General features: G+C 45.0%; 1 protein-coding gene across 4 annotated transcripts in view; it reads right to left on the bottom strand.

Moving 5' to 3' along the window:
• The window catches only part of slka (STE20-like kinase a), a 38,880-nt gene continuing 16,821 nt past the window's right edge, over positions 1 to 22,059 (bottom strand). Inside the window, exons 6-20 of one of the 4 annotated variants that reach the window (XM_029752693.1) lie at positions 20,426 to 20,620; positions 20,006 to 20,087; positions 19,624 to 19,755; positions 18,434 to 19,510; positions 18,158 to 18,288; positions 17,611 to 17,734; positions 17,004 to 17,183; positions 15,240 to 15,332; positions 14,417 to 14,488; positions 12,755 to 12,884; positions 10,535 to 10,659; positions 9,796 to 9,987; positions 9,596 to 9,721; positions 647 to 760; positions 1 to 368 (exon numbers count right to left, since the gene is read on the bottom strand). In XM_029752693.1, coding sequence (XP_029608553.1) covers positions 222 to 368; positions 647 to 760; positions 9,596 to 9,721; positions 9,796 to 9,987; positions 10,535 to 10,659; positions 12,755 to 12,884; positions 14,417 to 14,488; positions 15,240 to 15,332; positions 17,004 to 17,183; positions 17,611 to 17,734; positions 18,158 to 18,288; positions 18,434 to 19,510; positions 19,624 to 19,755; positions 20,006 to 20,087; positions 20,426 to 20,620 — 2,920 coding nt within the window. In that variant the 3' untranslated portion in view covers positions 1 to 221. The remainder of the gene's footprint in view (positions 369 to 646; positions 761 to 9,595; positions 9,722 to 9,795; positions 9,988 to 10,534; positions 10,660 to 12,754; positions 12,885 to 14,416; positions 14,489 to 15,239; positions 15,333 to 17,003; positions 17,184 to 17,610; positions 17,735 to 18,157; positions 18,289 to 18,433; positions 19,511 to 19,623; positions 19,756 to 20,005; positions 20,088 to 20,425; positions 20,621 to 22,059) is intronic. The other 3 variants (XM_029752694.1, XM_029752695.1, XM_029752696.1) reach the window with 3 other exon arrangements.

The following is a 22,059-nucleotide window of genomic DNA, read 5'->3' as shown; positions in this document are numbered from 1 at the left end:
TTTAATGGACATTTTGCTTTTCTTTCAAAAACAAGGACATTTCTAAGTGACCCCAAACGTTTGAACATTAGTGTATGTGCATGCTTGTGTGAAGACATCACACTAGCCTAAGATCCACAATAGACCAACGCTAGTTTCCAGATAACAACCGGGCTGAGGTCATCCCCACCACCATGGGGACACAGTCTATGAGCCCAGCCAGTATGTTCCTGTGCTGAGGGCTATAAACCAGAGTTGTGCACACTAGGGATGGGGTAGAACTTGGACACTCGGCTCTGGGTTGTGGGGTTAAGGCATTCCGACTCCCCGCTCATCTTGAAAAAGACCTCCTGCTCCTGGAGCTTGCGTGTGAATTCCTCCTCCAAGGCCTACATGTGCCAGAAGAGGAAAGACAACAGACTCAAACATCCAAATCAACAGCTTACACTGAGGCTGACCGGCTGTGTCCTGATTCTCCACACTGTGCACTTACAAACTCCCAGTCATGGAGTCAAAACAATGGATTGGTGTAATCAATGGCTAGAGGAAGTTTCCACCATTGTTACATCCATGCAAGTGCATTTTGGGAGAATCGCAACGCAGCATGAAACTTTAAAGGAGGATAACATAAGAGGGTTGTAAACATGGATATGTCTTTCTCTTTCACCTTCTTCCTGGGCCGTAGTTTCTCCCTCCACTCCTGCAGCTCCTGGCTGTGCTCTTCATCGAGCTCCTTCAGCTTCTGAGTCTCGTGTTCAATCAGGAGATGGCACTTCTCATTCTGAAACACACAACAGCAGGAACAGGGTGACCTACTGGAGCTACCTACATACATGATGGGGAATGGGGATGCCTAGTGAGGTAAAAAACAATGCATTCAACCGAAATGGGTCTTCCGCATTTAACCCAACCCTTCTGAATCAGAGAAGTGCGGGGAGCTGCCTTAATCAACGTCCACGTCATCGGCGCCCTGGGAGTAGTAGTTGTTGGGGGTTAGCTGCCTTGCTCAAGGGCAGAACAGCAGATTTTTCCACCTTGCTAGCTCAGGGATTCGAACCAGTGACCTTTCAGTTACCGACCCAATGCTTTTAACCGCTAGGCTACCTCAAAAGGAATTGACCTATTAGATCACAATTCTTGTTTTAAGGAAAGGACAATAGCAAAACATGCCAGAATGTCTATCAGCAGGCCTTCATCATTGGTGGAATTTAGGATTCGCCCCATTCTGAGCTGTGAGCTGCGCTGTTCAGCAGCCATGGTGCTGAAACCGGTGATCAGCTATCCGTTTTACCTAGCGTTTGACCCATGGGTTTGTCCGTGGTAGGTGTCCATGGTGCTAAAACATTGCTTGTGTGTGCGCCAGTGCATGACACTTTGGAGTTACCACAAGCTCCTTTATTTTACAGTGCATTCAGAAAGTATTGAGACCCCTGACTTTTTCTACATTTTGTTACCTTACAGCTTTATTCTAAAACTGATTAAAACGTCTTTTGATGCCGCCACCACCGTGCTTCACCGTAGTGATGGTGCCAGGTTTCCTCCAGATGTGGCGCTTGGCATTCAGGCCAAAGAGTTCAATCTTGGTTTCATCAGACCAGAGAATCTTGTTTCTCATGGTCTGAGAGTCCTTTAGGTGCCTTTTGGCAAACTTCAAGGGGAATGTCATGTGCCTTTTACTGAGGAGTGGCTTCCGTCTGGCCACTCCACCATAAAGGCCTGATTGGAGGAGTGCTGCAGAGATGGTTGTCCTTCTGGAAGGTTCTCCCATCTCCACAGAGGAACTATGGAGCTCTGTCTGACTGACCATCAGCTTCTTGGTCACCTCCCTGACCAAAGCCCTTCTCCCCCGATTTCTCTCAGTTTGGTCGGGAGGATGATCAATGGAAACAAGATGCACCTGAGCTCAATTTCGAGTCTCATTGCAAAGGGTCTGAATACCTATGTAAATAAGGTATCCGTTTTTTTTTTTAATACATTTGCAAAGATTTAAAAAACCTGTTTTCACTTTGTCATGATGGGGTATTGTGTGTAGATTGATGAGGAAAATGTTTTATTTAATCAATTTTAGAATAAGGCTGTATCGTAAAAATGTTCAGAAAAGTCAAGGGGTCTGAAAACTTTCCGAAAGCACCGTACCCCAGTCATTTCCCATACAGTTACAACACATCACAAAAAAATACGGATTAGATGGGAATGGAAATTCGTAGTAATGCTGTGAGCTGTGTTAGTGTCATAATATATATTTTCCACCAATTTCTCTTCTGACTGAATAGTCCATGATACAAGAGCTGAGGCAACAGAGTGGATGGGCAAAGGTTGGTTTGATGCAGCCATTTGACGGATGCTCATGACGACAACCTCTCCCTCAACGTGATCAAGACAAAGGAGATGATTGTGGACTACAGGAAAAAGAGGACTGAGCACGCCCCCTTTCTCATCGACGGGGCTGCAGTGGAGCAGGTTGAGAGCTTGAAGTTCCTTGGTGTTCACATCACCAACGAACATGGTCCAAGCACACCAAGACGGTCGTAAAGAGAGCACGGCAAAACCTATTCCCCCTCAGGAGACTGAAAAGATTTGGCATGGGTCCTCAGATCCTCAAAAGGTTCTACAGCTGCACCATCGAGAGCATCCTGACTGGTTGCATCACTGCCTGGTACGGCAACTGTTTGGCCTCCGACTGCAAGGCACTACAGAGGGTAGTGCGAACGGCCCAGTACATCACTGGGGCCAAGCTTCCTGCCATCCAGGACCTCTATACCAGGCGGTGTCAGAGGAAGGCCCTAAAAATTCTCAAAGACTCCAGCCACCCTAGTCATAGACTGTTCTCTCTGCTACCACATGGCAAGCGGTACCGGAGCGCCAAGTCTAGGTCCTAGAGGCTTCTAAACAGCTTCTACCCCAAAGCCATAAGACTCCTGAACATCAAATCAAATGGCTACTCATACTATTTGCATTTTTTTCAACTGCATTGTTGGTTAGGGGCTCATAAGTAAGCATTTCACTGTAAGGTCTACACCTGTTGTATTTGGCGCATGTGACTAATACAATTTGATTTAATTTATCATTACATAAAGAGTCCCCGTTATTTATTCTCTATGATTTGATTATATTTATTAAATTAATTAGGATCCCCATTAGCCGACACCAATAGCGACAGCTAGTCTAAACTGGGGTGCGACACATAACGAAAAAGACAGACAAAATACTTTACAATTGACATACATTTAAAAACATTAACATGTAGTGTGCATCTATCAGTTACACATACTGTACATGTCAATACATACACACAACAAGTAGGTCACGGGGAGACACGTTGTGCCGTGAGGTGTTGCTTTATTTGTTTTGCTGTTCACTTGCACAATATGAGATGGAAGGGGGTTCCATGCACTCATGGCTCTGTATAATTGTATATAGACTTTTTCTATTGTATTATTGACTGTATGTTTGTTTATCCATGTGTAACTCTGTTGTTGTTGTTTGTGTCGCACTGCTTTGCTTTATCTTGGCCAGCTCGCAGTTGTAAATGAGAACTTGTTCTCAACTAGCCTACCTGGTTAAATAAAGGTGAAATACATTTTTTTTTAAATACTGTACGTTTCCTTGAATTTGTTCTGGACCTGGGGACCGTGAAAGACCCCTAGTGTCATGTCTGCTGGGGTAAGTTGACTATGCAAAATATTTGGCATTTCCAACACGTTTCTTATAAAAACAAGAAGTGATGCCGTCAGTCTTTCCTCAAACAGCCAAGAGACACTGGCATGCATAGTATTCATATCAGCCCTCTGATTACAACGAAGAGCAAGACGTGTCACTCTGTTCTGGGCCAGCTGCAGCTTAACTAGGTCTTTCCTTGCAGCACTTGACCATATGACAATAATCAAGATAAGATAAAATTAGAGCCTGCAGGACTTGCTTTGTGGAGTGTGGTGTCAAAAAAGCAGAACATCTCTTTATTACAGACAGAACTCTCCCCATCTTTACAACCATGAATCTATATGTTGACCATGACAGTTTACAATCTAAAGTAATTTAGTCTCCTCAACTTGTTCAACAGCCACACCATTCATTACCAGATTCAGTTGAGGTCTAGAACTTAGGGAATTTGTACCGGTCCTAGTGGCTGGGGATTTTAATGCAGGGAAACTTAAATCCGTTTTACCAAATTTCCACCAGCATGTTAAATGTGCAACCAGAGGGGAAAAAACACTAGACCACCTTTACTCCACACACAGAGACGCGTACAAAGCTCTCCCTCGCTCTCCATTTGGCAAATCTGACCATAATTCTATCCTCCTGATTCCTGCTTACAAGCACAAATTAAAGCAGGAAGCACCGAGACTCGGTCAATAAAAAAAAAAGTCAGATGAAGCAGATGCTAAGCTACAGGACTGTTTTGCTAGCACAGACTGGAACAAGTTCTGGGATTCTTCCGATGGCATTGAGGAGTACACCACATCAGTCACTGGCTTCATCAATAAGTGCATTGATGACGTCGTCCCCACAGTGACTGTACGTACATACCCCAACCAGATGCCATGGATTACAGGCAACATCCGCACTGAGCTAAAGGGTAGAGCTGCCGCTTTCAAGGAGCGGGAAATTCCGCTATGCCCTCCGACGAACCACACCGGCTCCGATGCTCGTCGGATGTGGCAGGGCTTGCAAACTATTACAGACTACAAAGGGAAGCACAGCCGAGAGCTGCCCAGTGACACGAGCCTACCAGACGAGCTAAATGACTTCTATGCTCGCTTCGAGGCAAGTAGCACTGAAACATGCATGAGAGCATCAGCTGTTCTGGACGGCTGTGTGATCATGATCTCCGCAGCCTTTAAACAGGTCAATATTCACAAGGCCGCAGGGCCAGACGGATTACCAGGACGTGTCCTCAAAGCATGCGCTGACCAACTAGCAAGTGTCTTCACTGACATTTTCAACATGTTTCAAGCAGACCACTATAGTTCCTGTGCCCAAGAACACTAAGGTAACCTGCCTAAATGACTCCGGCCAGTAGCACTCACATCTGTAGCCATGAAGTGCTTTGAAAGGCTGGTCATGACTCACATAAACACCATTATCCTAGAAACCCTAGACCCACTCCAATTTGAATACATCCCTAACAGATCCACAGATGATGCAATCTCTATTGCACTCCACACTGCCCTTTCCCTCCTGGACAAAAGAAACACCTATGTGAGAATGCTATTCATTGACTACAGCTCAGCGTTCAACACCAAAGTGCCCTCAAAGCTCATCACTAAGCTAAAGACCCTGGGACTAAACACCTCCCTCTGCAACTGGATCCTGGACTTCCAGACGCGCTGCCCCCAGGTGGTAAGAGTAGGCAACAACACATCCGCCACACTGATCCTCAACACAGGGGCATGTCAGGGGTGCGTGCTCAGTCCCCTCCTATACTCCCTGTTCACTCATGACTGCACAGCCAGGCACGACTCCAACACCTTCAATAAGTTTGCCGATGACACAAGAGTGGTAGGCCTGATCACTGACAACAAAGGGACAGCCTATAGGGAGGAGGTCAGAGACCTGACTGTGTGGTGCCAGGACAACAACCTCTCCCTCAACGTGATCAAGACCAAGAAGCAGATTGTGAACTACAAAGTTGTCTGCAAACTTGATTTGGAAGCATGCATGGCCACGCAGTCATGGGTAAACAGGGAGTACAGGAGGGGGCTGAGCATGCACCGTTGTGGGGCCCGTGTTGAGGATCAGCATAGTGCAGGTATTGTTGCATACCTTCACCACCTGGGGGTGGCCAGTCAGGAAGTCTAGGACCCAGTTGCACAGGGCGAGGTTCAGACCCAGGGCCCCAAGCCTAATGATGAGAATGGAGGTGATTACGGTGTTGAAGGCTGAGCTATAGTCAATGAACAGCATTCTTACATAGGTGTTCCTCTTGTCCTGATAGGATAGGGCAGTGTGCAGTGCGATGGCATCATCCATGGATCTATTGGGGCGGTATGCAAATTGCAGTGGGTCTAGGGTGTCGAGTAAGGTGGACGAGATATGATCCTTAACTAGCCTCTCAAAGCATTCATGATGACAGAAGTGAGTGCTACGGGGCGATCGTCATTTAGTTCAGTTACCTTCGCTTTCTTGGGTACAGGAACAATGGTGTACATCTTGAAGCAAGTGAGGACAGCAGACTTGGATAGGGAGAGATTGAATATGTTCGTAAACACTCCAGCCAGCAGGTCTGCGCATACTCGGAGGACCCGGCTCGGGATGCTGTCTGGGCCTGTACTCATATCGGCCACAGAGAACGAGATCTCACAGTCCTCTGTAGCGGCCCGTGTCAGCAGCACTGTGTTATCCTCAAAGCGGGCAAAGATCTTTGGCTTGTAAGGGATAAAGACGTCAGTGTCCACAACGTGGCTGGTTTTCCCTTTATAATTCGTGATTGTCTGGAGTCCCTGCCACATACATCTCGTGTCTGAGCCATTCAATTGCGATTCCACTTTGTTTCTGTACTGACATTTTGCCTGTTTGATTGCCTTACGGGGGGCATAACTAGACTGTTTGTATGCAATCATATTCCCAGTGACTTTGCTGTGGTTAAATGCGGTGGTCCCGCTTTCAGTTTTGCGCGATTGCTGCCATCTATCCACGGTTTTTGGTTTGAATAGGTTTTAATCATCACAATGGGAACAACGTCGCCTGTACACTTCCTGATGAACTCAGTCACCGTGTCAGTGTATACGTACGTCACTGTTATTCTCAGAGGCAACCCGGAACATGTCCCAGTCCGAGTGATCAAAACAGTCTTGAAGCATGGATTCTGATTGGTCAGACCAGCGTTGAATAGACCTCAGCACAGGTACTTCCTGTTATAGTTTCTGGGAGGGAGGAGCAAAATGGAGTCGTGATCTGATTTGCCGAAGGCAGGGCCTTGTAGCCATCCCGGAAGGGGGAGAAACAATGGTTGAGAGTTTTTGAAGCGCGAGTACTGCAGGCGATGTGTTGATAGAACTTCAGTAGCGTTTTCCTCAGATGTGCAAACTAGAAACTGCATAAGGTCCAGTGTAGTTCCTTGACAGCTGTCGTAGTATCGGCTTGAGGGGGAATATACATAGCTGTGATGATAACCGAAGAAAATGATCTAGGGAGGTAATGCCGTCTGCATTTGATTCTGAGGTATTCTAGGTCGAGTGAACAAAAGGACTTGAGTTCCTGCACGTTACCACAATCACACCATGAGTAGTTAATCATGAAACATACACCTCTGCCTTTCTTCTTCCCGGAGAGTTCTTTATTCCTGTCCTCAAAATGTATTGAAAACCCAGCTGGTGGTATGGATGGGGACAGTACAGTGGGGGAAAAAAGTATTTGATCCCCTGCTGATTTTGTACGTTTGCCCACTGACAAAGAAAGGATCAGTCTATAATTTTAATGGTAAGTTTATTTCAACAGTGAGAGACAGAATAACAACAAAAGTATCCAGAAAAATGAATGTCAGAAATGTTATAAATTGATTTGCATTTTAATGAGGGAAATAAGTATTTGACCCCCTCTTAATCAGAAAGATTTCTGGATCCCAGGTGTCTTTTATACAGGTAACGAGCTGAGATAAGGAGCACACTCTTAAAGGAGTGCTCCTAACTGCAGCTTGTTACCTGTATAAAAGACACCTGTCCACAGAAGCAATCAGTCAATCAGATTCCAAACTCTCCACCATGGCCAAGACCAAAGAGCTCTCCAAGGATGTCAGGGACAAGATTGTAGACCTACACAAGGCTGGAATGGGCTACAAGACCATCGCCAAGCAGCTTGGTGAGAAGGTGACAACATTTGGTGCGATTATTTGCAAATGAAAGAAACACAAAAGAACTGTCAATATCCCTCGGCCTGGGGCTCCATGCAAGATCTCACCTCGTGGAGTTGCAATGATCATGAGAACGGTGAGGAATCAGCCCAGAACTACACAGGAGGATCTTGTCAATGATCTCAAGGCAGCTGGGACCATAGTCACCAAGAAAACAATTAGTAACACACTACGCCGTGAAGGACTGAAATCCTGCAGCGCCCGCAAGGTCCCCCTGCTCAAGAATACATATACATGGTCATCTGAAGTTTGCCAATGAACATCTGAATGACTCAGAGGACAACTGGTGAAAGTGTTGTGGTCAGATGAGACCAAAATGGAGCTCTTTGACATCAACTCAACTTGCCGTGTTTGGAGGAGGAGGAATGCTGCCTATGACCCCAAGAACACCATCTCCACCGTCAAACATGGAGGTGGAAACATTATGCTTTGGGGGTGTTTTTCTGCTAAGGGGACAGGACAACTTCACCGCATCAAAGGGACGATGGACGGGGCCATGTACCGTCAACTCTTGGATGAAAACCTCCTTCCCTCAGCCAGGGCATTGAAAATGGGTCGTGGATGGGTATTCCAGCATGACAATGACCCAAAACACACGGCCAAGGCAACAAAGGAGTGGCTCAAGAAGAAGCACATTAAGGTCCTGGAGTGGCCTAGCCAGTCTCTAGACCTTAATCCCATAGAAAATCTGTGGAGGGAGCTGAAGGTTCGAGTTGCCAAACGTCAGCCTCGAAAGCTTAATGACTTGGAGAAGATCTGCAAAGAGGAGTGGGACAAAATCCCTCCTGAGATGTGTGCAAACCTGGTGGCCAACTACAAGAAACGTCTGACCTCTGTGATTGCCAACAAGGGTTTTGCCACCAAGTACAAAGTCATGTTTTGCAGAGGGGTCAAATACTTATTTCCCTCATTAAAATGCAAATCATTTTATAACATTCTTGACATGTGTTTTTCTGGATTTTTTTGTTGTTATTCGGTCTCTCACTGTTCAAATAAACCTACTATTAAAATTATAGACTGATCATTTCTTTGTAAGTGGGTAAACGTACAAAATCAGCAGGGGATCAATACTTTTTCCCCCCACTGTACATCCGGAGAGAGCCATGATTTCATGAAACAGAGTATGTCTCTCTGGAAGGAGACCCTTGCCCTGAGCTCGTCAACTTTATTGTCCAGGGACAGAAGAAGCGAGTAATATACTCGGAAGCGGTGGAAGGTGTGTACGCCTCCTGAGTCGGACTAAAAGTCCCCTCTGACTACCTCTTCGCCGGCGGCGTCTTGGAGCAGCCTCTGGGATAAGTTCAATTGCCTTGGAAGGTACGAACGAAGGATCCAATTCAGGAAAGTCGTTATACCTAGTCGAAATGCTGTTGAGTTTCCGTTTCTCTGTATGTAATAATGCAAAGAACATTCTGGGCTTATAGCGTGAGCAATAACATTTAAAAATCTATAATACTGCAAAGTTGCTTAGGAGCATGAAACAAGGCGGCCATGTCTTTCAGCGCCATCTATATAGTCTATGTGTAAACCCCAGATTATGTTTGTTATGCTTGAGTGCCAAATACCTACTATCTAGCTTTGCTCATTGGGTTTCATTGTATAACATACCCAATTAACCCACATAATAACTAAATGAAACCACAATGTGTGAGTGTGTGTAGGGGTAAGTGTGTGTGTGTGTGTGTGTGAATGTGTATGTGTGTGTGTGTGTGTGTGTGTGTGTGTGTGTGTGTGTGTGTGTGTGTGTGTGTGTATGTGTGTGTGTACCTGAAGCTGCTGCAGCTCTCTGATGTTGGAGTCACACTGCAGCTGCAGGTCTCTCATCTGGTTCTCATGTTTCTGATGTTGATGGAGTCTCTCGTTCTTCTGCCTCTTCTCCTCCTGGGCTGCAAACTGGAACAAAAACACACACCTCACATTATTCTGTTGAATAAAAAGAATAACTGTGTGCACACACTATAAAATACCTGTTTGATCTTCTCCCTTTCCTGCTCCGGGGTGCCAGGTGCAGAGGTGATGCGGAGGCTCTTCTTGAACATGGCCATGCGTGTCTTGGCATCGCCCCGCTGGATCTTCGGCAGACGACCTCTCTCCTGGGCCTGTCTGTTCTTCATCTCCTCAATCAGACGCTGGTTGTAGCGCTGCATCTGCTCCATTTCCTACATGACACATTTCAATTAGTAACCTTTATTTAACTAGGGAAGTCAGTTAAGAACAAATTCTTATATGCAATGGCGGCCTACCAAAAGGCAAAAGGCCTCCCGCGAGGATAAAAAATAAATCAATTGGACAAAACACACATCACGACAAGAGACACCACAACACTACATAAAGAGAGACCTAAGACAACAACATAGTATGGCAGCAACACCACATGACAACATGGCAGCAGCATAACATGGTAGCAGCACAAAACATGGTACAAACATTATCGGGCACAGACAACAGCAAGAAGTTAAAGACAACAATACATCACGAGAAGCAGCCACAAATGTCAGTAAGAGTGTCCATTCAATACTTTATCTGGATCCACAATAAAATGCATTGAAATGAGAGCTCTAACCTTTCAGCACACTTTCAAATCACCTATTAATGTCAAAATGTAATGCACCTCAGTCTACCCTCAGTCCAGATTACCTGATGTAGATAATACCAATACTGGATTGTGCTTCACCAGAGCTGTTCAGTAGGTCCCAGAGCCCTTACCTTCTCGTGTCTCTTGAGCAGCTGGTGTCTCTGCATGAAGTACTGGTCTTTGAGCTGCTGCTTGAGCAGCTGGTGCTTCTCCTGCAGATGGCGCTCTTCCAGCTCCCACATGGCTGCCTCTCGAGCTGAGGGAGGAGACCAGAGACACGTCAGGCGGGATGGTAACGCAACACACACGCAAGCAGCATTTCCGGTAAAGAGCACCATCTGGCAAGACAGGCTGGTCACAAATAAGTCATTCAGGAAATTGCATCACTGTGGTGGGAAATTTATAACACAACACTCCACTGAGAACTTCACCATTTACAATAGCATTATTTCACTATCAAATCCTTCATATAACAGAAGGCCTTCACCCATTGAGGTAGCCAAGGTGAAGTCATGTTAAATAATTGAGATCTCTCTCTTAGGTAGTCTCTTTATGGTAGTCTATGGTAAGTCTTTTTTCACAAAGCTGTTGTATGTGGCTAAGTTTGCTGTGTTCATAAGACTCTGTGGTACTGTACATCTCTCCCTCACCTCTCATGAGCTGTTGTATCTGGTTAAGTTTAAAAAGCGCATTCGGAAAGTATTCATTCCCCAATCCCTTTTACATTTTGGATAAAATAATAATAATAAAAATAAATCTACCATAACGACAACGTGAAAACTGGGTTTAGAAATGTTTGCTAATTAAAAAAAAGAAAAAACTGAAATCCCTTTACATAACTATTCAGACCCTTTGCTATGAGACTCTAAGCTAAGGTGTATCCTGTTTTCATTGATCATCCTTGGGATGATTGGAGTCCACCTGTGGTAAATTCAATTGATTGGACATGATTTGGAAAGGCACACACCTGTCTATATAAGGTCCCACAATTAACAGTGTCAGAGCAAAAACCAAGCCATGAGGTCGAAGGAATTGTCCGTAGAGCTCCGAGACAGGATAGTGTTGAGGCACAGATCTGGGGAAGGGTACCAAAACATTTCTGCAGCATTGAAAGACCCAAGAACACAGTGGCCTCCATCATTCTTAAATGGAAGAAGTTTGGAACCACCAAGACTCTTCCTAGAGCTGGCTGCCTGGCCAAACTGAGCAATCAGGTGAGAAGGGCCTTGGTCAGGGAGGTGACCAAGAACCCGATGGTCACTCTGACAGAGCTCCAGAGTTCCTCTGTGGAGATGGGAGAACCTTCCAGAAGGACAACCATCTCTGCAACACTCCACCAAATCAGGCCTTTATGGTAGACTGGCCAAAAGAAAGACACTCCTCAGTAAAAAGCACATGACAGACCGCTTGGAGGCACCTAAAGGAGGCACCTAAAGGAGGCACCTAAAGGACTCTCAAGACCATGAGAAACAAGATTCTCTGGTCAGATGAAACCAAGATTGAGCTCTTTGGCCTGAATGCCAAGTGTCATGTCTGGAGGAAACCTGGCACCATCCCTACGATGAAGCATGGTGGTGGAAGCATCATGCTGTGGGGGTATTTTTCAGCAGCAGGGACTGTCAGGATCGAGAGAAAGATGAACAGAGCAAATTACAGCAAATTGCAGCAAATTACAGAGATCCTTGATGAAAACCTGCTCCAGAGCGCTCAGGATCTCAGACTGGGGCAAAGGTTCACCTTCCAACAGGACAACGACCCTAAGCACACAGCCAAGACAACGTAGAAGTGGCTTCGGGGACAAGTCTCTGAATGTCCTTGAGTGGCCCAGCCAGAGACCGGACTTGAACCCGATCGAACACCTCTTGAGAGACCTGAAAATAGCTGGGTAGCGACACTCCCCATCCAACCTGACAGAGCTTGAGAGGATCTGCAGAGAAGAATGGGAGAAACTCCCCAAATACAGGTGTGCCAAGCTGGTAGCGTCATACCAAAAAAGACTTGAGGTTGTAATTTCTGCCAAAGGTGCTTCAACAAAAGTACTGAGTAAAGGGTCTGAATACTTCTGTAACTGTGATAGTTTTTTTGTTTTGCAAAAATTTCAAAAATTCTGTTTTTGCTTTGTCATTATGGGATAGTGTGTAGATTAATGAGGACAAAAACAATTTAATACATTTTAAAATAAGGCTGTAACGTAACATGTGGATGTGGAAAAATAAAAGAAGTCTGAATACTTTCCGATTGCACTGTTTTCAAAGCTCTCTCTGGTACTGTAAATCTCTCTCTCACGAGCTGTTGTATGTGGTTAAGTTTGCTGTATTATAGCTCTCTATGGTACTGTAAATCTCTCTCACCTCTCATAAGCTGTTGTTTGTGGTTGAGGCAGTCTCTCTCGATGGTGGCGATCTCATGTTTGTGCTGTTGGATGATCTTCTTCAGGGCTCCATCCAACTCCTGCTGCTGCTTCTGCAGAAACTCCTGCTCCTGAGGATGGAGAGGAGGGATAGAGAGAGAGGGTATGGGGGACAGAAAGGGAGTGAGCAGGGATAAGGGGAGGAAGTGGGGCAAGGTGAAGGTATCAGAGGGTGATAAGAGGACAATACGTGGTGGGTAGATGGTGGTTCATTGACAGAAGATGGAGTGATGAGACATGGGCATGGGGAGGAGGGATGCAGGAGATGGTGGGGTAAAAACAGACAAATGGTGGGAGTGAGGTATAGACATTTGGGATGGGGATAAGGAACATTTAGAAAGGACGGGGGGGTTAAGAGTTGACGACAGAGAGGGGGAGAGAGAAGGAAAGAGGCAAACATGAGTGATTTTGTTTATTGTGCATCACACAACAGGGACAGCCAGGACAGTGCAGACTACATGAAGGAACTTTCATAAATACCATGCCAACCACTACTAGAGATCAACACAGTACAGTACTACACTCCAAAGAAGAAGCACATCATTGACTGCAGTCAGTGGGGCAAAGAGACAGTCAGAAGTCATGGGAATGAGCCAACATTTGAGGAATGGATGGAAAGAGAGAAAAACATTTAACAACCCAGTCGAGATCCACAGTTTCCATGTATGACGACATCCAAATTGACATTCACAGAAAGAGTAAATTATACATAACATCATTACGGTAAAATAATATATCTGGTTATTGTTGCTGAGGGGTATGTTTACATGATTATTAAACATGAAACCAAAGTTATTGTCCTGGTCATTGTCTGAAGCCATCACTGAGGAAAAGCTTTCTAGTAGAAAATGAAGTTTAAAGATTCACTGGATATAATAGTAATACCTAATTTCAGTTTGTGACAAAACAAGCAAGTATAGTGTAGAGAATCATTGTACCATCTAAACCGCAGTGAAGTATATTTTCAATAACCAAAAATATTGTATTTTGAGCTGTTTGAAGCTGGTGTACAAAACCGAAAGTAAGACGCAAAAACTAAACTTAAGAACCGGAAGCACAGAAATAACGCACATAGAACCGATCTACCGCTTCTTACACAAGCTTTCAACGAGAACGACAGATCTGTAACTGACACTTCCATGTGAATTTGGTCGGGTCGCCCAGAAAGTTACATACTGCAGATTTAACAATAATTAATTCTCTGATATTTCTCATCGGGCTACACTACTATAACATTTACAATATTATACATATTAACTTATTAGGTTTTAATCCAAGAGCGTTAGCATAACCTTGAGTTACCATAAAGTGCTCTCCATTGGATCACACCACAAAAAAAGGCTCAGCTCTGTTGCAGTCTCCCAAACAGAGTGTGATGTCACAGGTGGGGGCGTAACATACAGGACACATCTACAGTAACAGTGCGCGGCAGAAGAGATATCAAACAGAAGGAGAAGTACCAGCGTAGCAACACAGTGACAACACTGCAATACAGCGACACCACAATGCTCGCATGTGCAGTCTCAATCGGTTTACACTTTGACGAAGACATACACATGTGAGCAGGAGGCCGGTAGAGACGGAGAGGGGGGTGACAACTTACATCCTGCATCTGAGCGTTGAAGAGAGCACATGAGGACAACTGAAAAGACTGTATCATAATCTGGGCCACACCCTGTGGAGGAGAGCACACAGCGCACTCATCCAGATCAGGGAGAGAGCACACGCTACACACAGCAGGCTGAGGAAAACACACACACACACACACACACAAAGACACACAAAGACCGACAGACACAGGCTGAGAAACACACCCGCACACAAAGACAGACACTCACCACGACACAGGCTGAGAAACACAGACAATCCAGTCAACACACAAAGTCCCAGGAACAACCACACGCACACACCAGACACACACCAGACACACACCAGACACACACCAGACACACACCAGACACACACCAGACACACACCAGACACACTCTCCCGGAGTTTCTAAACCTTTTTCTGTTTTAAAGCAGGAGTGAGGCGCATGGCACAGTAGGAGGACGAAGTTAATTCAATTCAGGTTATTCATATGCATAAAGAATACAGGACGGGTTAGTGTCGTTGCTGTCCTATTCATGCGTGGTCAGATTGAGTTGCTTCTGCAGTAGGAACTACTAGTCACACTTCTATTCCAGCGATCAATACAACACTGTGTTAAACTTCCATGCTACCTTTCTGATTTGCTCCTTCTTTGATGGTCAGGTAAAGAACTGAGCTAACCAACTCCCGAAAACAATCATTTTAAAAATAGAGGGGAAAAAGAAGAACAAGGGGGATGAGATCTTGTCCTCAACAACGCTCAGAGACATTTGAAGAGGGGTGTATTTGTGGGACAAGATTTGAGAAAGTGTGTGAGTGAGCAAGTGAACATTTACCTTTGCAGTCTGAATGAGAGATAGATCTTCCTTTAAGAGTTTCATGAGCTCTCTCCTCATGAATTTGGGTGAGTGTTCAACTTCCTGTTTCACCTATAGTGTGGGAAAACTGGGAGTTGTAGTTTCCTGGACAGCTATGTACGGCAGCCATAATAACTTGGGAAAAGTCATGCAAGGACCTGATGAATTACTTTAGATATCCACAAACCCTGGTTTGATTGATAGTGTCTCCATGCTAGATCTCCAAGGGGTCGGTGGTCGATTTAATGAGGAAATGTTTTGCTTTGTTTGATTAGTAGAGTATCCAAAACCTTTAGCGCAAAGAAATGTTTCCAGTGTTTGAGTGATTAGAGTTGATTAGTTTCTGTTGACAGATTTGACTTGATACCTGTATGATTAAATCAGCTTGCAGTGTTAAATAGGAAAAGCTTGTCTGGAATAATTCCCTAGTGTTACCTTCCCACCATGCAAGTCCTTTAGAGAGATTTCATCTTACGTACAGAATGCTTACACAGTGATCTCAAAAGAAGGTGCACACTACTAATCCAGTCTGTAAAATATCTTTTTAGTTTTGACCACAGACAGCTAAGGCAGTTTTGTTGAGACATGGCATAATCATTTCCAGAGGTTTCTCCTGACCACAGTTTCTTTTTTGTCCAGACATTCTCTTGGGACAGCTTGGTATTTGAATGTGCATCAATCTTGGGATCACTGGTCAGTAAGAAAACCCCCAATAGGAAAAGACCTAAACTGCTACAATACTTCACAAGGCCATTGAAGTGTTTCATCAAAGATGTAATCCTATGAGCCTTTAACAAAATTAGTTTCCCAAAATCTGCCATCCCATCACCAACCCAACTCCCACACACACACACACACACACTCACTCACACAAGCGACATGGTTACTTACACATAAATACAGTACAGTCAAATACATTCATGGACTAATATAACTTATAATACAATATAAATAGCCATATAATACAATATGAAATTGAACAATATATAAAACAACTATGCCAGAAAGAAATATGGATTCTAAAGATTCATTCCAGGAGCCAGTACAGATCCTGTATAGGTTGAAAGTAGTTGCTATGTTCAGTTGAGCAGCGAGAGCAGTCAGTCTAATCAGGTGTGTAGGATTGCCATGCATGTGTGAAATAACCCCCATCACAGAGTTAGATAGGCTTGGCTACGAGAGTGGCCTGAGAACACTTCACCCACCTCGTAGAATATTTAAAGCTTCCCAGATAGCTAATGGGGCTATAAGACACAGTAAAGCTAAGCTACATTGCCTGTACTCTAGACAGAACAAAGAATGCATCATTTATAGAACTTGGCATAAGAAGCCACATCATTTTCACATCCATGGCATGAAATAAAAAAATGCACATCGTATGCATGACTAGTACCAGGAAATACAGCAACACCACTGTCCTTTTGGATAGTGTTGCATGCCAAAGCTGTTGAGCAGAGAATCACCCTGTTGCATCCCCAAAAAATCATGAAAAAGGCATGATACGGGCTTATTACGGCTATAGACTATAATAAACAGTTTATAAACCACTTATAAACCCTTTATAAATTATACCCAAATGTAAGGAAGGTATCAACAGCAAAGCAAATGGGAGTTTATTTAGATATCAGCACACCAGCTCCGGTAAGTAAGCCCCAGTCCCCAACAGTCTCATGCACTTTCCAATCATGACAAGAGTTTGATGCATTGCACATGCACAGCCCCACATGACCCACGGCCCCTTACCTCCTTCTTGCGGTTCTTGAGCATGTTCTGGAACTTGGAGAGCTCCTTGTCCTGCTCGGCCTTGATGCGCTTTGCCTCGTCCCTCAGCCGGTTGGTGTGGTCCTGCTCCAGCCTCTCGATGGTCTGCTTCTGTTTCTTCTCCAGATTCTCCACCTCCTGGTCGTACTGACGCTTCTTACCCTGAAGGAACCCACATGGGATTAGTAAGATCAGGCCTTCACCAAGACAAATGCCTATCCTTAGTGGAATGGCAAATGCATCTTTTGATTATATTTATCATGGATCCCCATACTCTACCTGGGGTCCAGCAAAATGAAGGCACTTATACAATTTTTTAAAACATTACAATACATTCACAACAGATTCTGAAAAACAAGGTTTCTTATTGTATTGCTTTTACCAGAAAAACCACTCGGAGGGATGTATATTATTAAATGATTCGAACATTTCCCGAAGGAATAACAGTTACGCATTTTGTTATTCATTTCTATCTAAATATGTGTGCGGGATAAAAACCCATTGATATGAATCACCTGGTTTCCAAGGGGACATCCCTAGACAACAACAACAGCATACACAGATAGATGCACCAGGATGGGTGACTTACAGTCATCTCCTGCTCAAAGCGACGGTAGATCTGTTCTCTCTGCTGCTGCAGCTTGTCGCTGAGCGCCTGCTGGGCTCTATGCTCCTCCTTCTGCAGCAGACGCAGCTCTCTCAGCTCCTGGCGCCTGACAGCACACAACAACAACACTTCACATTTGGACTCAACAGATTTCCACCTTCAACAAATGAATAATAACGTATTATATTTCACTCCCGGGAGGGGCACGGAATCTGTCCATAGGTGAGCAAGGTGACCGATTCATTTCCTGATTTGACTCGAAATGGAGTCAAAATGGAATGAGCCCAGCTCTCAACTCAAGACACCAACAGAGGAACAAGAGACGACATTTGAGATGGAGTATTTTTTTCACTGCTTTTTAAAACATACAGAGGCCAAAATAGACCATAAAAGTCTACCCATTATCATTGTTCATCAATCTTAGAGTTGTAAAAGCCAGGGAACTGAGCAATGAATGACAAGTATTTATGGCAGGGCTCCGAAATGGGTCACATGCCATTTTTAGTCACGGCAGAGAGGAGAGACCTACCTCAGGAATCTCATCTCCTCGTTCTTGGTGTCGTTATCGGTGACTATCTTTGATGTGGTCACACTGACCTCCACTCCGTCTACCATGAACTTACGGGTCTTCTTCAGAGTCTTCTTCTGCCGTCTCGTGTCCTGTGGAGAAAAGGATTTTGTTTTACGTAATGTCTGAATTGAAGTGCATATGTTGGCCCCTTAAATAGGATGTTCACTTGAATTACACTGTGTACATTCTGTATATGGGACACATTTGTCATCATTGGTCCTTCTGCCTTGTTACCTGTATGGACACAGATCCTGCCTCAGCCTTTTTGGACAGGAAACTGGAGATGGACAGGTTGAGGTCCATGCTGTTGCTATCGGCTGCAGAGCTGCTCCCAGAGTCAGAATCCTTCTCCACATCCGGCTTGGACTTAACAGGAGTGCTTTCCTGGTCGGTCTTTGACTCCGAAACGTCATCCTGGGATGGAGCTTCCTCAGCTAGTGGCTTCTCCTCCCTCTCGTCTGTTGTCCCCTCCTCAAGAATCACCACCGGTATTACATTATTGTCTCTTTGGGCTTCTGTGTCTGCAGAGACCTCTGTGGAGCCCTCAGCTGCATCTACCTCTGCGTCTGTGTTGACGTCCGATTCTGTGTTGTCTGCGTCTGTGTCTTCATTCAAGTCGGTGTCTGTGTTTATGTCTGTGACCCCATCAGCCTCTGGTTTAACCTCCTCTGTCATCTCCTCAATGAGCGTCTCCTTCTCAGTCTCCTCTGGTTTAGCATTGACCTCTGTCAGTACGGCGCAAGGCTCCTCTAAAGCACTCCTTGGCTGGTCCCCTGGATCGGTGAATTTGGTGGGAGGCTGGAGAATCACCTCTGGCTCCTCTTTGATTGGTTCCTTCTTCACCTCCTCCTCCTCTGTCTTCTTCTCCTCTACTTCTACTCTTTCCTTCAGGAATACTTGTGGAGGTCCATCCTCTACTTTCTCCTCTTCCCCTGTCTCCTCACTCACAATCACACTCTCCTGTGTGTCTGATGGTGCTTCTGGCACAATGGTGATCTGACAGTCAGGAATCTCCTCAGGCTTTCCAGCAGGGCTTTCCTCTGGTTTGGGCTCCATGGGCTTCACCTGTCCATCGACTAAGTCCTCATTACTGGCATCAGGCACCTCGTTCAGTTTCTCAACCTCTGCCCTGTCGCCCACGCTGGTCCCAAGGCCCTCATCAGACAGCTTATCACTGGCCTTGTCCTCTGCAGTCTCAGGCTCTGTCTTCTCTGTGACCGAGTCCAGTGTAGAGGTGGTCTCTGAGAGCTTCTCATCCTCAGAGCTGGCCATGCTGGTGTCTGATGGCGCTCGCTTATGTCCGGGCACCACCTTCACAGAAACAACACATGGTCAATCAACGCTGTGAGACTTTTTGACCTTTTATGACATTGTATGACACTATTCCATAACAGATGATGAAAACAGTGCGGTATACTACATACCAGAGTTGCATCTGTCTCATCTTCTTCATCTTCCTCTTTGCCTTCTTCTATCTCCTCTAAGACATCAGCATTGGCCTCAGCAATCAGTTCTCTCAGAGGTTTGTTGTCAACTACACTGCTAACAAAGGGATGCTGTATGGAGTGGTGGGGAAACACTATACAATCAATACAAGGTAGTAAATTATCCCACAATATGTAGTCAATACAGGAGCATACGTGTGACATCATTTAAATTAGGTGTTAGGGTAGGGTATTCCAGATGTTTGTTCTTCGCATGTGACAATAGAGGGAAAGAAGGCTTGGAAACAATTTTTTTCATATTTTTTTAAATATGCAGGTTATCGGACATGTCGTTCGATATGCAGGTTATCGAGTCGTTCACCTGCAAGAGCTGGGCTGTGCACCACCTACGGTCCACATTCTTATCCAGTGCCTTCCTCAGAAAGTCATTAAACTCTGGTGACCTGCCAAACAGAGGGGGAAACATATTTAAGACAATTTTTTATTTTACCTTTAAGCAAGTCAGTTAAGAACAAATTCTTATTTTCAATGACAGCTTAGGAACAGTGGGTTAACTGCCTTGTTCAGGGGCAGAATGACAGATTTTTTTTTTACCTTGTCAGCTCAGAGATTCGATCTTGCAACCTTTCGGTTACTAGTCCAACTCTCTAACCACTAGGCTACCTGTCGCACCATACAATTCACTATGTTTCATCACCTGGTCTAGGGTCTGTTTCTACGACACCAGTCCTGACTCATTCCATCACCACTCCCACTCTATAACATTTTTCTACACTCTCACCAGCGTGAAGGCTGCATGAGTGTGGGCGGATCGGCCTTGGCTATTCTCAGCAGGACTCTCATGGGGTTCATCTCGTGGTTAGGAGGTTCTATCTGTGCCAGCTCAATCAGGGTGACCCCCAGGGACCAGATGTCAGCCTTGTAGTCGTACGGACGGTCCTTAGACGTCTCACACATCACCACCTCTGGAGCCATCCTGGAGAACCAGAGAAAAGAGAGGTTGTTTTAGTATGTGAACGTGTGTGTCAGGGTTTAAGTTAGCCGGTAATAGCCGGCTTTTGGCCAGTATTTTTATTTAAAAGAGAATGAAGAAAATTGGCTCCGGACAGTTGTCCGGGAAAAGAAGAAACCAATTCCCAATTGCGAAATCATACTTTTTAGCCTATTCATTGATGGAAATACGAGTCGATGTAAATACAGTGCCTTTGGAAAGTATTCAGAACCCTTAACATTTTCAACATTTTGATAGGCCTTATTCTAAAATGTATTAAAGAGTCCCCCCCCCCGATCAATCTACATATAATAAATACCCCATAATGACAAAGGAAAAACAGGATTTTCGAAATGAAAAGAGGAAATATCACATTTACATAAGTATTCAGACCCTTTACTCAGTACTTTCTTGAAGCACCTTTGGCAGCGATTACAGCCTTGATTCTGCTTGGGTATGACGTTACAAGCTTGGCACACCTGTACTTGGGGAGTTTCTCAATTTTCTCTGTAGATCCTCAAGCTCTGTCAGGCTGGATGGTGAACGTCGCTGCACAGCTATTTTCAGGTCTCTCCAGAGATGTTCGATCGAGTTCATGTCCGGGCTCTTGCTGGGCCACTCAAGGACATTCAGAGACTTGTTCCGAAGCCACTTCTGCATTGTCTTGGCTGTGTGCTTAGGGTTGTTGTCCTGATGGAAGGTGAACCTTTGCCCCAGTCGGAGGTCCTGAGCGCTCTGGAGCAGGTTTTCATCAAGGATCTTTCTGTACTTTGCTCCGTTCATCTTTGCCTCGATCCTGACTAGTCCAGTCCCTGCCGCGTTGAAAAACATCCCCAAGGCATGATGCTGCCACCACCATGCTTCACCGTAGGAATTGAGCCAGGTTTCCTCCAGAAGTGATGCTTGGCATTCAGGCCACATGGTTCAATCTTGGTTTCATCTGAACAGAGAATCTTGTTGCCCTGCATTTTAATTACTTGTTACTTTTATTTCTTATTCTTACCAGTATTTTTTTAAACTGCATTGTTGGTTGGGGCTCGTAAGTAAGTATTTCACTGTAAGTAAGGCCTACACCTGTTGTATTCGGCGCATGTGACTAATACAATTTGATTTGATTTGTTTCTTAGAGTCAGAGTCCTTTATGTGCCTTTTGGCAAACTCCAAGCGGGCTGTCATGTGCCTTTTACCTGAGGAGTGGCTTCCATCTGGCCACTCTACCATAAAGGCCTGATTGGTGGAGTGTTGCAGAGATGGTTGTCCTTCTGGAAGGAAAGAGGAACTCTAGAGCTATGTCAGAGTGACCATCGGGTTCTTGGTCATCTCCCTGACCAAGGCCCCTCACCCCAGATTGCTCAGTTTGGCCGGGCGGCCAGCTCTAGGAAGAGTCTTGGTGATTCCAAACTTCTTCCATTTAAGAATGATGG

Source organism: Salmo trutta, chromosome 5 (genome assembly GCF_901001165.1).
Source record: "Salmo trutta chromosome 5, fSalTru1.1, whole genome shotgun sequence".
NCBI lineage: Eukaryota > Metazoa > Chordata > Actinopteri > Salmoniformes > Salmonidae > Salmo > Salmo trutta.
This window is presented reverse-complemented; position numbering and strand designations above follow the sequence as displayed.